Source organism: Microtus oregoni, unplaced genomic scaffold (assembly GCF_018167655.1).
Source record: "Microtus oregoni isolate MIOR12 unplaced genomic scaffold, Mior012 000043F_ref0000047, whole genome shotgun sequence".
Taxonomy (NCBI): domain Eukaryota; kingdom Metazoa; phylum Chordata; class Mammalia; order Rodentia; family Cricetidae; genus Microtus; species Microtus oregoni.
The window spans coordinates 9,970,083-9,986,998 of NW_024543210.1; the positions used below are offsets into that span (position 1 = coordinate 9,970,083).

At 47.3% G+C, this 16,916-nt stretch overlaps 1 protein-coding gene across 10 annotated transcripts in view; it reads right to left on the reverse strand.

Annotated features, from left to right (window-relative positions):
* Positions 1–1,813: 1,813 nt before the first annotated feature.
* Unc79 (unc-79 homolog, NALCN channel complex subunit) overlaps positions 1,814–16,916 on the reverse strand; it is a 241,101-nt gene continuing 225,998 nt past the window's right edge. For all 10 annotated transcript variants that reach the window (XM_041633347.1, XM_041633346.1, XM_041633349.1 and 7 more), the window contains 7 exons: positions 15,399–15,488; positions 12,768–12,943; positions 11,921–12,107; positions 10,062–10,259; positions 8,196–8,273; positions 4,083–4,124; positions 1,814–2,496 (listed from right to left, as the gene is read on the reverse strand). In XM_041633347.1, coding sequence (XP_041489281.1) covers positions 2,296–2,496; positions 4,083–4,124; positions 8,196–8,273; positions 10,062–10,259; positions 11,921–12,107; positions 12,768–12,943; positions 15,399–15,488 — 972 coding nt within the window. In that variant the 3' untranslated portion in view covers positions 1,814–2,295. The remainder of the gene's footprint in view (positions 2,497–4,082; positions 4,125–8,195; positions 8,274–10,061; positions 10,260–11,920; positions 12,108–12,767; positions 12,944–15,398; positions 15,489–16,916) is intronic.

Consider the following 16,916-nt stretch of genomic DNA (forward strand, 5'->3'; position numbering starts at 1 on the left):
CAGTATACTGACCACAGGGACAGAGTTGGTGTCAAGCTGGCAATTAAAGTGGTCACAGTCCCCGGGGCAAGGAGAAAGGAGTGTGGGAGCATGCCAGTAGGGGCAACTGGGATTAAGACCACAGGGTCCAGACTCTGTTTTGAGGGTTCATCTCCAGCTCTTACTGAGGATACAAACACCAGGAGAAGTAGGGGCAGAGACCTGTTCAAAGACAAGTTGGAGAAGAAACTGACATTGTCTATGGGTAGGATGTGGCTACTAAGATCTAGATTGCTTGGGGCCTGTAGCTGAGCTTGGATGGGGAGTCAGCAAAATGACTCCCTGAAAGAGGAGTTAGGACATCCCCCTCCAGCTGGTAACCTGTTCTAGGAATCTTTGAACAGAAACAGAATGTGACAGTTCAGCCCTGGATGAGGCCACTAGGCAGAAAAAGAAGGAGGAGGAGGAAGAGGAGGAAGAAAAAGAGGAGGAGAAGGAGGAGGAGGAGGAGGAAAAAGAAAAAGGAGGAGGAAGAGGAGAAGAAAAGAGAGAAAGAAAGAAAAGAGAGAGAAAGAAAAGAAAAGCATTTAATTCAGCAGATGCGTACTATGTGCCAAACTCTGGGGATGGCACATGCCCCAAGCCTGTCACCGTTTACAAGTGAAACAAGTATGTGCACAGAATATTCACAGAAACACAGCCACGAACGACTGGGGGCAGAGGAGGGTTCAGACTGCTCAAGAGGACCTTTTGTGAAAATCTGATACAAAAGAATCACTTTGGCACTCTTGCCACAAAAGGCTCCCAGCAGGCTCTCAGAAGCACCAACCTCTGGTCCTCCCTGGAGCACACCTGCACCTGAGGACTCATTTTCCCCGAGAAATGCTTCAGACTTCCCAGAAGAAAAGAGGCTCTTGCTAACCAACTCGTTTTAAAGGGGGATATTATCTTGTGCGTTCAAGGTCCTCACCAGAAAGTGGAGCAGATTAAGGAGGGAAGCCCTTGTCTGAATGAGTAATTGCAGCCTTAGAGGAAGTGAGGAGCTACAAAAGCCCTGAAGAGATGGTTGTCAGGAACTAAATGCTAGCACTGGAGGTTGAGTTTTAAAAAACCCCAGGCTCAGAAAGATAGTAAAAATGCATCGAATCATCTGTCAGCTTACAGCTTTAGTGTATATTCCGTCTTCTCTGTCAGTGCATTAGAGGGCAGAGAAGAGAAGCTGCTCCGGGAATCCGGTCAACTGCTGAGGTGTGACTACACATACACCTCTGTGCTCTTCCGCGATTAAAATTCCACTTCCTGAAAAGTAACTCCAGGGGTGGTGCTCTGTGCCAGTGCGGGGACTCCTCTGGTCCCCTGCACAGTCTACAGTTTTGAATGGAGCCCTATCCAAGTGTTAACAAAAGCATAAAATCCATTACTCACAAATCTAAAAAAGTTACCATAAAGCTCAGAGGAAAACACATCCAGGAACTAATGAGTTGAAAAATTAGTTTTAAAAACAGTAAGACTAAGCTGGGCATGGTGACTCATGCCTTTTATCCCAGCACTCAGGAGGGAGAGACAGGAGGATCTCCGTGAGTTCGAGGCCAGCCTGCTCTACAAGAGCTAGTTCCAGGATAGCCAGGGCTACACAGAGAAACCCTGTCTCAAGTCTCACAAAAATCAATAATAATAACAATAATAATAATAAAATGACTTACCAGACAGTTTTGGAAAGTATATTAAGATAAAAAAAAAAACAATTGGCACAGATTAACTGTCTAATTCCTAAGTGCACTTCGTAATGTTCCTAGCAAGCTGCCTCTTCCCAGGAAGATAATGACAAATGGCAAAAAGCTTCGGTCAGGTGTCACTGGATTCTGGTGACTTTTGTATGTTTTTGTTTTGCTTTATTGCATTGCCAAGAGTAGAGTTTTAAGAAAAAACACTACAAAGGTTTCAAAAACCCTATTTATTCTCTATCATCAAAAATAGCAACAGGGGGCTTTATACAACTTTTCTGTGAGTACCCACCAGTCTGTTTTTTTTATTTTTTCTTAAAAAAAATAGAAGTTAGATAAAGAAAAATGATTTGGTTTTTTTTTTCTTAAAAAATAATGTAAGGAAACACTTAATCAGATAGCCCAAGGAGTCATCAGAAATGCGTGTAGCAAGAAAGCTTCGTTTGCGGCCCTGTCCGGCCTGCACGTCTTGATACTAAACTAGAAAGAGACTGTACAGTACCAGTGTTCCCCAACCTGCCTGGATCAAATTGTTTGTTTTTATACCCATTATTGCTAAGCCAGAGTGTTGACGCTGGAGCCAGGAGTCCACTCATAGAGGATAGAATTGAGAGGCTGCTTCTGAGGACTGGATCTCCACCTGGGCCATCTTGAACTGGGTGCACTGCAGCCATTTGCGGAGGGCAGCTAGGCTAGCACTGCTCTGGCCCGAGCCGGGCAGCGTCCTTAGGCTGTGGTGGTTCACGTTGTTCTGGATGGCCTGGAGACGAAGCTGGAGGCCGGCGGATAAGTGCTGTTGAGAAAGAGGGACCGTTCAGTTCTTTCCACTGAGTGCGTGAGTCAGGTGGGGATGGGCATGGCGGCTGGTCGGCAGGTAGAACGCAGACCTGGCCTGAGAAAAGCCTTCAGATCTGACAGTGCTGGGGGTGGAGGGGAATAGGGGCAGCATGAGCCTGCTCTGTGCTGCTACAGTTATCCTGGCCCAACTCCATCCAGATAATGACGAGCTCATGTTCACTCACTGCGACGGGAACATGGAGCTGATGCCCAGCACCTGGTCCTGAGCAGCCACTCATATCCAGCCCAGCGGCCTGGTACAGTGGTTAGCACTCGGCTCTCTAAAGGAAGGTTCCTATTTCAAATTCCAGTCCCCCAGGGAAGCTGTGGGACAGGGTCTGGTAAGTTTTTGTCCCAGGTAAGGTGGGGACATATTTATTTCAGGGGCTCCATAAGACAAGTGAGTTAACAGATTTTCTAGAAGGTGAGCTGATCCATTGCAGGTGCTCAGTACATATTTATATTATAAGGGTCTTTCTGTGTCTATGACAGTTGACACTGAGAGGCCATGACAAATGCCTCCCTTCCCGGCTCCTCACCAAGCCCTCCTGGCCAGTCCTTGGTACTTTGTGAAATTGCCACAGATTGCCACAAATCAGATGAACTGTGGGACTGACAGTTTGGAATGCCTCAGGCAGGAGGGCTAGCGGCTCATTTTGATCATAAAAACTGGAACTGAAGTAGGTTCTAATGGTCCCTAAGTCCCTGCCCTGCCGGCCACCACTAGCTAGTCAGGATGCAAAGGCTGCTAGCAGTTGCCCTGCTGGCTTTTGATGGCCCAGGGGTCTTGAGTCCACACCCCTCTCCTTCCATCAGTATGGCTTCCCATCCTGGGGAAGGAGAACCAGCAAGAATGTGGCCGCCCTCTTCCCCTCCCCCACAATCCAGGGGCAATAGACAGACACCAGTTGTGGACAGTGCATTTTTGTTTGGCTCTGCAGTTAATTGCCAAGTCCCACTATATTTGTCACTAAGGTGTATATGTCAAAGTGTCACCACCAGTGAGACGTGCAATTGGGAAGTACATTCACTTGGGGGCCCCCTTCCAGGATTTGGGACCCTATCCAAGTCACTGTTTTTTATGGTTTTAAATTTCCTCATATGTAAAATGAAGAAAGTGGGTTCTTTCTAGTCTAATTCTGCCATTCATTCAGTGCTATCCTTTCTTGCTGGAATTCTCTCCATCCCAGAAAAAATCAATTTGGTTTATCAGATGACATCACCAAGTGTGCTTGGACCAGACTCCATGGTTATCCTCCTAAAATAGAGTTTGTCATGGATGGGCTGAACCTGCTCAGACCTAGTGTAGAGCTCTTCCACCCCTGCATCTTCATCCACAGTGAGCAGTGGGACCAGGGCTCCTAGTGACGCCCTCTGCAGGTCCCTTACCTGCCACAGGTGTCCAGTATTATCAGCCCATGAGACCCGAGTAGGCCAAAACTGTTCTTTCTCTATAGCCAAGGGAGTAGCAGTGTCCCCTTACAGATGCACTGAGGGGCTCTGGAGGAAGCAGAGCTCCAGGCAGCCCAGGGGATGGCTTACCTTGGTATTTGACTGAATCATTGGCAACCACATAGGGATCAGCTGTATGGAGAGAGACAGGAGGCCGGTTATTGCTGTCTCCCACTCCCCCACATATGCTTCCATTAGCGCACAGGAACACAGGCTGCACTGAGCACACTCAGCACCACAAGAGATTATGTCTGCCACACAGGCTGCACCGAGCACTCAGCACCACAAGAGATTGTGTCTGCCATAGAGCCGCTGCTATCAGCGGTGTCACTGAGATGGCAACATCTGGAGGCTAATAAGCACCCAGTAAATGCTTAAAACACACAATTTAGAGTGAATGACTGATGGTCTCTTGAAAGCTACCAAGCATGGGAAATTAACTGTATTTATTTAATTAAATCCCCACTTTCTTGAAATGGGATTTCCTTGTCAGGATCTTTAGTGCCACAGCTCTGGGAGAAAGGGCGACTAGATTTGCCTACATAAGAGTACCCTAGGACAGTGTGCACAATACCACTAAGGTACAGAGTGTGTCCACAGCAGGAAAAAGAGAGAACTGGAGGAGCCTGATTTGGAGTGGGAAGTAAGACTAGACCCACACACAGCTCCCAGGAGCGTGCAGGGAGGAGAGCAGGAGGGATGTATGAGGGGCCGGGGCAGGTTCACAGGAAAGCCCTGGAGAGAGTTGAGAAGGCAAGGTGGAGCTGGGAATGTTTAAGGTGCCCACAGCGTTCCTCTCTGCTGTGCTCTGAAGTGTCCCTTCCTTGGGGGGTCATGCAACTCCATGCTGCCTCCACAGCAGCTCCCTGCTCTCTGCTTTGACCTCTTGGTCACACTTCAGTCTATTAAAATGTGAGTAAATGTTCATAGCCTCGTAAATCTGGAAGTCAGGAGCAGGACATAACGTCCATTTTCTGACGTGTCCCCCCAACTCTCATTGGTGACATGCAAATGGGGCAAGAAATGACAATCCAGTAGGCTTGGGAATGTTGGTGCCTTCATACACAGATAGGCATTGTGACACTTCACTCTGTGCTCCTCCTAACTGTCACTCCAACACAGCTGTCGGGCTGTTACAGGTTAAATCATATTTCCACAAAATCTGCATTGCTGTTTTAGTCCACAGTGGCTCAGAATGTGGCCTTATCTGGAAATGATACTGTTGAGTCAGTTAAGATGGGGTCACACAGGCCAACACAGCTGGCATCCTTATGAAGAGGGGAGACTGGACACAGATACACGGGAAGAACACTATGAAGAGATGGAAGCAGAGGGCCGCAAGCCAAGGAATGCCAAAGATCTGCCGAAGGCTGGGAGAGAGGCAGGAAGATGCCCTCTCTGTCCCCAGAAAGAGCCAGCCCCGTTGGTACCTTGTTCTCAGCCCTCCAGTCTCCAGAACTGAGGAAGCAAACACTTCTGATATTTAAGTCGCCCAGCCTAGGTTCTCACCACGGTGGCCCCGACAAAGGGTACAAAGTGCTTGGCAAAGGGACAAAGCATGGATGCTGTGTGAGTGCGCAGAGCGATAAGGGATGGGAGGGGCTCGTGGGTGCCCAGGGGAAAGATTCTTAGGATAAAGTCATGGAAAAGAGGTTTAGAAAACAAAGGCCAAGCAAACCTCCATGAACCCACAAACAACCTTAGATGTCCCATTAGGGGATTTGGGCCTTATTCCAAATTCAGAATGCCTCCCAGAGAGGGGCAGAGTGACAAACCATTCACCATAAGCAGAACTAGGATGGAGACAGTTGAAGGAAGATGAGGAAAGACATGGAAATTGGAGTCAGGGTCCAATGTGGAGATTGCTTGGTGGCTCAGGTAAGCCAGGAGTAGTTTCTGAGCATGCAGAGAGTCTGCTTGCAGGGGCAGCCTGCAGTGGTCTGCAGAGACATTCTGACTGCACAGGCAATGTGGAGTATCTGAAGATGAAGTTGCTCTTCCACGTGGCTGAAGTTTTCAGGGCAAACTGGAGAGGGGAGAGCTGCACAGAGACAATGAGAAAAAAGAACTGCAGCAGAGACAGCAAACTACAGATCCACAAAGGGTCTCCCTGCACTTCAGCTGAAAACTGACCAGCGCACAGCAATAGAAACAACACCAGAATGGAAGAAAAATGATGCAAAGTGCTGCAGGGAAACAACCCTGGCTGGTCACACAGAGCAAGAAGAGGTTGTGCTCACTGGCTGGTGGGAAGTGTTTATATCACAGAACAAGTACCCATAAGATGGGTGCTGTCTCACATGGTGCTACTCTTCTGAAGAGATACAGTCACGGAAGGCTCTGTTAGAAGTGAAAGGAGCGTTGCATTTCTTTCTAAATGCTGTACTCTGAAAGATAAGCTCCCGGCTCAATTAACAAATCTAAAAAGCAAGCCTAGAAAAGGTTAAAAGACTTGTGAGTAATTTAATTATGTCACTGAATGAGCTCAAGAAGCTACAAATGAATAGAAAAACAGACAGCACCCAAATCCACAATGTCAAGAATTCAATTTAAAAAAATCCACCAGACAAGGCAAGCAAAGAAATAGGAAAGTGACCCCCAAGTGAAGAGAGCAGTCATCAGAAGACAGACCAAAACGACACAGACAGGAGGATCAGCAGAAGGATAGAGAAAGAATCTTACACCTATTTTTAATTTAAAGAAGGAAGACAACAATTAAATGAAGGAATTTTACATGACTTTGGATTAGACAAAGACTTTCTAGAATTGCAACATCAAAAGGATAAAGGGAAAGAATGAGAATTGGACATGGCGGTTCATGCCTGTGGTCTCAGCACTGAGAGGATCAGGAGTCCAAAACCAGCCTTGGGCACACAGTAGGTCTAAGACCAGCCTTGGACACACAGTAGGTCTAAGACCAGCCTTGGGTACACAGTAGGTCTAAGACCAGCATTGGGTACACAGTAGGTCTAAGACCAGCATTGGGTACACAGTAGGTCTAAGACCAGCCTTGGGCATGCAGTAGGTCTAAGACCAGCCTTGGGCATGCAGTAGGTCTAAGGCAGCTTTGGGTATGCAATAAGTCTAAGGCCAGCATTGGACAAACAGTAAGTTTAAGGCCAGCCTTAGGTACACATGTCTAAGGCAGCCTTGGGTACACAGTAAGTCTAAGCACAGCCTTGGCTGTATAAAACACTGTCTACAGAGAGAAATAGAAAAGGTAGGAGAGGGAGGAAGACATTTGATTAATGATACTTTAACAAAATAAAAAAACTTTTATGCTGTCTAGACAATAAAAGGAAAAAAAATCCTTGAGACCACTTTCTGACCAAGGTTTTGTATCTCTCAACTCAATAATGAAAACAAACAAACAAACAAACCTCAACCCAATGAAATATAGGCAGATAATTAAGAGACACTTCACAGAGCAGATACACACATAGCAAACATGCAAATGAAAAGACATCAGCATCATCTGTCAGTAAAGAAATACAATTTAAACCACAGCAAGATACTAACACCCAACTCCCAAAATAACTAATGATAGAAACTGGCTACACCATATAACATATGCATGTACGGACTGCTATGATGATAATTGCTATACACTAATAAAAGTTTTACTATATTAAGTGCCATGGAGGAACTAGAATGCTCTTTGCAGCTAAAGTGAAGCTAACAGACACACTCTCACCAGGTCCTCCTCACTCTAATCTGACATCATACTCTGCTGCTTCTGGAAAGATGACGAAGGCTTGAATCATCCTCTTGTCCACTCACTTCTCATGTACTTAAAATATCAACACACGAGACTAACAATGTCAGGGAGAGCAGCAGGGGGCAAGTCAAGCAACTGCACAGTCACTTCTTTGGTTTTCTGGGTGGCTTTTGCCAAGTGAGGCACCACCACCTGGATTGCATGGTCATAGGGCTGTTTCCAAAGCAGTGTTCCCCTGTCTATTTTAACTCCTGCGTTACGCGCAGCCATGCTCTGATATGGAAGAATGCATCACAGCGTACAGTGAGACCAGACAGGGCATGATAGCCACTTAGTAAGGTGTTGTGAAGCCATATTCTCCAGCCCCAACTGTACATGTTTAAACTGAACCCATTCTGTTTCCCTCTTTAGATCACAATTCAAAACATATCCATATTTATTTTAGCAATATAAAATGATCTATAAATATCACAAGTTGTTCCTACCTTGACAAAAATGGTTGAATTGCATTCTTGCAATGCCTCCATTAAGCTAATCACATGGAGACACACCATTTCTACCATCTGAAACAACAAACATCAAAGTCAATCCCACTCCCGGGGAACAAGAAACCCTGTAAACCTGTGATCAGCCACAGAGGACTGGTGCCCTGCGTCCAGGAGGTCTTCCTGCCTAACGACTGGAGACCACAGAGAGGCTTCCATTCACCTCCAAAACCTGGCACCAGAAACAGACTTTGCAAAGAGCCGAAGGCTTCCTCCCTCAGCAGATGCTGCTGAAGCCCAGAGGTGGCTGACTTACAGGGCACCATGACTCCCACTGGAAGACCCGCGGGCGGCATCAGCATCACCCTCAGGACCTTCAGGGTCGATCTCTTTCTCCATCTTGATCCATTCTCCACTCACAGGAATGTCTCCCAGGGAGTGGCTCAGTATACTACAGATCTGCCTCGCAGGTCTGAACCCCTGGGGCGCAGATAGCCATACTTGCACCAGTTCAGACAAGATTGTGTCCCTCCTTGGAAATCCTTAGGGATGGATTTTTTTTTTAAGATTTATTTATTATGTATACAACATTCTGCCTACATGTATGCCTGCAGGCCCGAAGAGGATGACAGATCTCATTACAGATGGTTGAGAGCCACCATATGGTTGCTGGGAATTGAACTCAGGACCTCTGGAAGAGCAGCCGGTGCTCTTATCCTCTGAGCCATCTCTCCAGCACCCTTAGGGATGGATTTTAAATTAAATTACTAGAATGTTTTACCGGGCTGAATAAACTTTCCAGAAAAAAATAAATTAAAATTCATATGTAATATTATATGTTTGGGGACATGCTCGTTTGTAACATTTGAGTGACAGGACGAAAGCGTTGACACCAGCATGCTGACACCGAATGAACACGCTAATCTCCAGCATAACGTGTAAAGCTCCAGTTTTGGTGTCTCCAGAATAACTTAACACCTGATCGCTGAGCTTGTGTTTGGTCTCAGAACTGTGACTGACCCAATAAATGCAATCATCTCCTGAGGCCCAGGAACTGTTTCCAAACCCTGACATGAGCATAACCTTCCTTTACTGAACCAAACATCCTTCCCTGTGTAAAACTGGGCTACCTCCTTCTCCAGAGAAATGCGAGTGTTTCAATAAAAAAAATACACAGTCCTCCTTCCTAACAAAATGCTAGCAGGAAATACTCCTCACTGAAGACACATGTCTGAATACCTCTGTGGCCAGGTGGGATGTGTTTGCCCTGCACCAGTAGAGCCTGGCAGCTGCTCCTTTAGCTGAGAATCCTTCAAACACCAAATGAACCCCAGGATCTCTCAGAAATAGCTCCCACACACCTCCAACTGGTTCCAGGAGGACCATCCAAGTTTGTTTAATGAAATGGGTACAGGCTAAGCATTCTCCAGATGTCTCTGGTGTAATCTGGAACAGATCCTCTCTTGGCTTTGAGACTCAGGTAGAATGACCTCCCATAGTTAGTCTGCTCTCACACTATGCCAGAAAGACTATCTCATGGCAGAAGTTTACACATATGGTTTTTGAATCCAAACCTGACATGGGTTTTCTCCTAATTGTTTGTCTTTATACCATCTTAATGGTAGAAATCTCACATGGAGTTCATTTAGCTCTAGGTAGAAGAGCTAAAATTTGTTTGCTTTGCATTTGGTTGTTTTTTAAATATCATGACCTACAATATGTTTCTTTGATATAAAGGCATGGCTAAATAACACTTAACACACACAAATTATTATGTTGCATACTTGTGGGCTTATGACTAGGAGTGGCTTACATATTTTGATTTTTTTTTCTTTGTGTAGCTCAGAAGGCTCTTCACAAACTCACCACTTTGTTGTGAGCCATCAGCTGAAGGATGCTGGGTGTCACCCTACTCCAAAATTCCAGTGCTGTTAGTATTGCTGTGAAGCTGAACTCGTTCTGATTCTGGACGTTTGTCGCCACGGCACTTTGTTCGCAGTACACCGTCCAGAGCTGAGCAAAGATGAAAGCATGGAAGAGGGAGCACATGTGGAGCACACAGGTCTGGAAAGGAAGAGGATGTGTGTTGCTCTGTGCTCACAGCAGGTGGCCATGCCCAGGAGCACAGAAGCACAGAGGCGTGAGCACAGACACAGACTCCTGGTTCCTCGAATTGGCTCCTCTCTGCCAGTGCAAGAGTGCTTGGAGCCTCTTTTCCAGGAGGATGCGCCTAAATTTGCAGAGGAAATCTACCCACTGCCTCGTCCTTTTAGGAGACTGACATTTGCATCCCTAAGCTGGGTTAGGAAAACAGTCATTCTATTTTGCCGTGGTAGTGTGTTTCCACATCTATAAAACAGGGATAATAATAAGATGAAGAACTGAAGCTGAGGAAGGTTAAACAACTTTTTCAAGTTCACAAAGGTCATGGGGAGCAAAGGACATTCTGACTGACTGAAGTCTTCAGCCAATGTGTGCTTTTGGCATGGGCACGGCAATGCCAAGCAACATAGCTTCAGACCCATGGGAAACTGGCAAAGCCTCCCCCTGCTGTGAGGCTCAGAGGGATGACAGCTTCTGCTCAGTGTGCAGGTATACACACAACATCCTTGTCCCAGATGTTGAGAGGCTCAAGACTGCTCTCCTTGCAGAGACTGCTCCCCTTGCAGAGACTGCTCCTATGAGATTAGCTAAACCGGCCTCTTTGTCCATCTGTATACCACAAACCTGCCCGTACACAACACAGATAGCTGTTCTGTCGTTTATCTGTACCTAATAACCACACCTCCGTGTTCAGCTGTAGGCAATAACCAGCCCCTCTGTCCAACTCTGGACACTGCACTTCTGGGCAGTTGAGGTTTCTCTATCAGATAGTCCTGACTGTCCGATCCCAACTTCTCGGTGTAAACTATCTTTTCTTAATCCTCCCACTGCCCGGTCAGGTCAAGTCCCTTGAGCCACACAAGGATGGGGCTCAAAGGTACAAGTACCTTCCTTAAGGATGCAACACAGGTCTGGGTGGACCAGTTCCTTTTGTAAGTGTCATGTGGGTCACTCGGTGGGCACCCTGATTTTCTCACAGAGCTTGCTCTGGCCTAAATCTAAGCATCTCATAAACCCCCTGGAACCTCCTAGAGTTTGCCTAAGCTCTGGGACTGGCCTTTGGCTCCTGGGAGATGACTTGGGGTGTCATAACTTGGATCTGCCTGGGTTTTCCTTTATTCCCTTGAGGCCGCTATGTGTCTCTGCAGTTGTGGGTGATTCCAGTGTGCTTCTCTGAGCACCACGCTAGCCGTATTCCCATGCTGTGCGTTCATGTGTCCTAAGGGATCTGAGTTGAAAAGATAGCGCACAAAGAATGAGACGGGGCATACATCCTATGCCCCCGCCCTGATTCATCCTTGGTTCAGAGCACAGAATTCTTATTGAATGTGTAACCTGTTATTTTTCTATATTGTTTTGAGACAAAAAATGCCTGAGAAACTAACTCTTCCTTGACTCTATAATTTATCTCCATAAAAGTAAGCCAGGAAACAGTTTCAGGGGAGAAAAGGACAGCCTGGGGATTTAAACAACTTTAAGGAAGGCATTAGCAGAGTTCTTTCCCAGCAGCAGCAGGAGGGTGAGCTGAACCTCCTTCACTTCTCAGAAGAAACTAATTGGCTGATAAGGGTCTCCATTAGCAATTCCAATGCACTGAGTCTGAACCTGCAGAAATCACTTACCTTTGATTGCTCTGGAAATCCAATTAGGATAACAATAAGGTGGTCTGCGATGTGGGATCCTGCATCCAGAGGTATTGGAAGGCAGGGGGAGGAGGCATTGGGACAGACCGCATTATGGGTGAGGGACCCCAGGAGCAGCCAGGACAGCAGCCGGATGTGGGAGACACACTCGATGAATTCTTTAGGTCTGTCAGGAAAGAAAGGACGCATGGAGGGTGACTTTATGTTTTCTCTTTCCTTCAATGCCCAGCGGACATTTACTGGAGGAAGGGATGTGGTTTTACGGGCAAGTACACAAAACGCTGAGGCAAGAGTCTTAGCTATTTGTCTTGCTTTCTGCTCTAATCCCGGATTTCCACTTCAGGAAGGAGCAGCTTAGGTGGGACAAGATTCAGTATCCTTCAGTCAGCCTGGCTGTCTCCCTTTCTGAATCCTTTCTTTCTTCTCATCAGGAAGTCCTCCCCTGGCATCCTCTCAAGGGAGAAAGGGGCACAGAGCTCCTCTCTTGCTGGCCACTCCCACAGATCTTCCCCACAGCCATGAGCTCCAGCTAAACCCCAGGGATTCTGGGGCACTTCTGCTCATTGCCCCCGCTCTACCACCATTAAATGTATTCTTTGTGTGTGGGTGCTTTGCCTCCACGTGTGTCTGTACACGATGTATGTGCAGGGCACACAAAAGCCAGAAGAGGGTGTCAGATCTCCCGGGACTGGAGTTACAGACAGCTGTGTGCCGCCATGTGTGTGCTGGGAATCGAATCCAGGTCCTGTGGAAAAGCAGCCAGTGCTCTTCTTCATGGGGCTCTCTCTCCCAGTCCCCTCCCCTTTAAAAGTAAGAAGAGTCTCACCCTTGCTGCATGGCGGAAGGAGGGTGGTAGAGCCAAGGCAGATAGCGGACCACAGCCTTGTTATCTCTATGGTTGCCCCGGGAGATTTCCATAGCTGCAATCTGAGCCAGGCCAACTTTGAGATGACCACCGAACGTGTCCTCATGCAGAGGCTGGGAGCATGTCTTCATGTGGCTCTGTAAAGTCCAAGGACACTTCGAAGGTCAGGTCGTTCCCATAGCACCCGATAGCACTCTGGGCACACAACCCACTTAACTTCTTAAATGGTTTCCCTCTGTTTTTAGGCTAAGAGCTGGGGATGGGAGTGAGGCAGGATGGGGCCAATGCGACCAACCTGTGGCCTATAGAGTCAGAGTGCCTACTGTCCAGGCCTCGGCATCATCCCCCTTCCTCCATTCTGGGCTCTGTTGCGTCAGCTCTGCTGTCCCACCCCAACTCCTCCATCTGAAACACCGCTCCTCTTTGCTGAATTGTTCAAATTTAGCTCAAGTATCACTTCCCTTAGAAAGCCTTCCCTGAACTTCCTGGCCAGGTCCATGCTACTGTCTACTGTGTCTTTACAGCAATTGTAAAAGCCACAGTTTTGTTTCAGCTTATGTGAAATATTCACCAAATCTGGTCTCCTAGCAGACTCTAAACAGCACGAGGACAGCTCCCGTGTCTGTATCTGTTGTTTGCCCATCAATGCAATCCTAATGCCTACAACAATGCAGGTGTAATACAGACACCCAATATATATTTGCTAAGTTGCTCAGGGACTTGAGACATAGGTTCTACTCCTAGTAGCCGATGACCACGGGTAAGCCAACTGGCACTCTGGCCACAGTTCTCTGCAACTGTCCCCTTCCACAGACACAGTCACCTAGAGACATTGTCCAGAGTCCCAGCTAACAGACTTCCCAGAGCCAGGAGCCCTCATCTGGGAGAAGAGACTACATCAAAGCAGGTATTGGTGGTCACAACCCCCACCCCTTCCTTCCCTGCCTCCTGCCTGGGAATCAGAGACCCTGGTTGCATTGTATGCTTGTGTCTCCATCCTCAGAGAGGTGGCCCACTTCTGCAATGTAGGCTCTGAGTCCTCTCTTCAGGGGTTCCACCATGCAATGTTTCTTTGGTGCTAGGTCCTAAACTTTCTTTAGAGCAACTGCCATGCTTTTGTCTGTCTGTCTGCCTGACTATAGTGTTAGTGTTCTACTAAACTTTTTCTTCCCATGAGTTCATCTGAGCACCTCTCTAAAAGCTCTCATCCCAAACCTTGTAGCTGCTTGAGGGTTGTGATCTGCTCCCTAACTTGAATTAGCGGTCAGAGGGTTGGATTTATCATCTTTTCAACTATCACTGGTGTTAGGGAACGTTTTTCCAGAAGCTTCTGTAAAACAAGCTCAAAATGTTTAGATAACAGTTGCCGCCTCTTCTTGTATTAAAGTCATTTAAGTTCATGTGACCAGACTCAGTGATTGGAGATCAGCATATGACTAAAGGACAGGGACGCTCACTCTAAAATGGCTGGGTTTAGACGTGGTACTTTCTATCCCTTGTCTTTGCTCTTCTCCCCATCACCATAGCGAGAAACACCCTAGCTGCCTGAGCAGAACGCTAAGATGGAGCCTAGTGAAGAAGCCACGTTCTCGGCTGGTGCTTTGTCACTCTCTGGACGGTGCTGGGCTTCCCATCTGCCCTTGTCCTGAGCCTTCCTCAACTATTTTAGATTTTAATCTTTTAGGTTCCTGATAGGACCATGGCAGACGAAGGCATCTGCATCAGTCGTTCATCTCATCACCACCCCTCACCCCGCCGCCTTACCACACCCCTCACCCTGCCCCCACACCCCTCACCCCACCCCCTTACCACACCCCTCACCTCCTTATCATACTCCCACCTCCTTACTACACCCCTCACTTCTTTACCATACCCCTCACCCCCCTTACCACGCCTCTCACTCCCTCACCCCACCTCCACACTCCTCACCCCCTTACCACACCCCTCACCCCACTACTACACCCCTGCACTGGGATTTTGTTCATACACAAATTGAATTCTGTTCTATTCCCTTCATTATTTCCTTAAAGAAGGTAGCAGATACAAACAATAACTGGTTTATGCATGTGCAAAGGGCCACAGTCTTCCTGTGTTGTTACATATCCATCTTGAGCCCACGAGACAAGGGAGGAGCCTGCTGACTCCCTTAGCAGAGGAGGAAATGGAACTGGAGATATTGAGAGAGCTCTGGCTGGGTGAAAGGGGGATCCACTGGGGCTCACAGCAGTCTGGGGTTCAACTCTGATGTCACCACTTCTGAGAAGTGTGACCTTGACAGCAGGACCACATCACTCAAGCCTCAGTTTCTACACTTTTAATAGGGCTTATATTGAATAAGGACACTATAAGAATGGAGCAAATATTTTAAAAACTACACAAAATGCTGACACCATAGGTCTTTCCTTTCCTCTTTCTATTTTGCAGAACTGCTGGACTCCCAATTCTTCAGACCCCCCAAGAAATGGGCTCATTCCACAGTGCTGCAGCTGCTTCTGCAGGGAGCCACAAATTCCCTTGCGATCTCCCTCATTCTCTGAAAACCCTTCTGTTCTGCGACCCTAAGGGGTGAGCAGGTGGACACCAGCTTCTTACCTTGAGCTTGGTTAGGGTGTGCATGTCTGCCATGAAGTCCAGCACTTCGCTGACGTACTGCCGTATGCAATCCATCGCTGCTGTCCCACACTGCAGTAAACACAGGCACGTGGCTCGGCCACAGCACCACTCCTCGCTGTCACCACAATCTCACTCTAAAGCCGGTTCATTCTCTCTTAATCCCCCCACCACTGCCTTAAGTACAAAACTGGTTTTGAAGGTTTATGGTGGAGACCAAAGAAACTGGAAGGCCTCAAAGAAATGAAACCAATGGCTATTTCCACCGGGCAAACCAAGTGATGCTTGCTTGCTCTTAAACTGACATAAACACCAGAGTCTACTTAACTGGGGCCGCTGGAACCTCCAGGGAAGTCTCAGATGTGCACGAGATGTGCACCATAGAGTGAACACTAGCATGATCATTTTTACCTCCCCTGCACACATATCATATCGGGTTTGCAGAATAAAAAGTTCTTTCCAAATCACGTCATGACTTGACCTCATAAGCAGTCAGTGTATTACTAAATAGATACTTGTATTCGTTTTGAGTTCTTCCTAGGATAGACAAGTAGAAGAAAGAAGTGTGATGGGCGCCTCCCTCACACACTTCAAGTGTGTTTGGTCCGTTTCACAAGAAAAGAAAAAGCTTTCTGTGTGGTAGGTTATGGACTGGCTGGGACCTGCTCTCTGGGAGCAGTGCCGTGAATCTGGGATTCAAAGCGAAACAGAGGAAAGTGGATGGACAGGCTTGCTGCATCAAAGCTGCGCCTGCGAGAGAACCCACATGTCAGCCGCATAATGCGGATCAAAGGCAGGCCGTCTTTGAAGCCCCGTGAATACCCTGCTAAGGGCCTCTCTGGGTTTCCTTTAGGAAAATCTGGAACATTACAGACTTAACTAGCTCACCCAGAGACTTGCATTTCCCCCATATTCATGTAAATCTGCACAGCGCTGAACTGTATCACCTCCCCTCTCTTCTAGAATGTTCCGCTTGTCAGTTCCTCTGACAGGATAACAAATAGTGAAATAAGGTCAGTGGCCAGTCTGTCAGTGCTTTCCAAGCGTCTCACATGTTCCAAGTTTTCTCCCTTTAATTCAAATCCAGCGAAGGAATTATAAAAGGGCATTGTGCTCCGCATTTGCAATATGAATCCTGTAATGCAAAAACAGGGTCCCCCACCCTCAATTTATTCCACTCTCTCTGACCTTTCGTGCATCACGCGAGGGAGAGCGGAGAGTCCGCTCTTGAATTTCCTGAAAGGGATCTGTGTCTTTCATGGGGAATATTTTATAGCACTTCAACTCGGCAAATGCCACTGAAAAGAATCACTGGGACATCATTCAATATTTACCACTGCATGATTAGCTCATTCCAGTGGCAGCGACTACATCCAGCCTTAAAACCCACCTTAGGCTCGGGAAAATCCCGGGGAGCCACCTATACTTCAAAGGCACAAGCTGGCAATTTTCAATCCCCGCTTTGTAAAACGTAGATGTGTCACCAGGAAGAGAGGAACG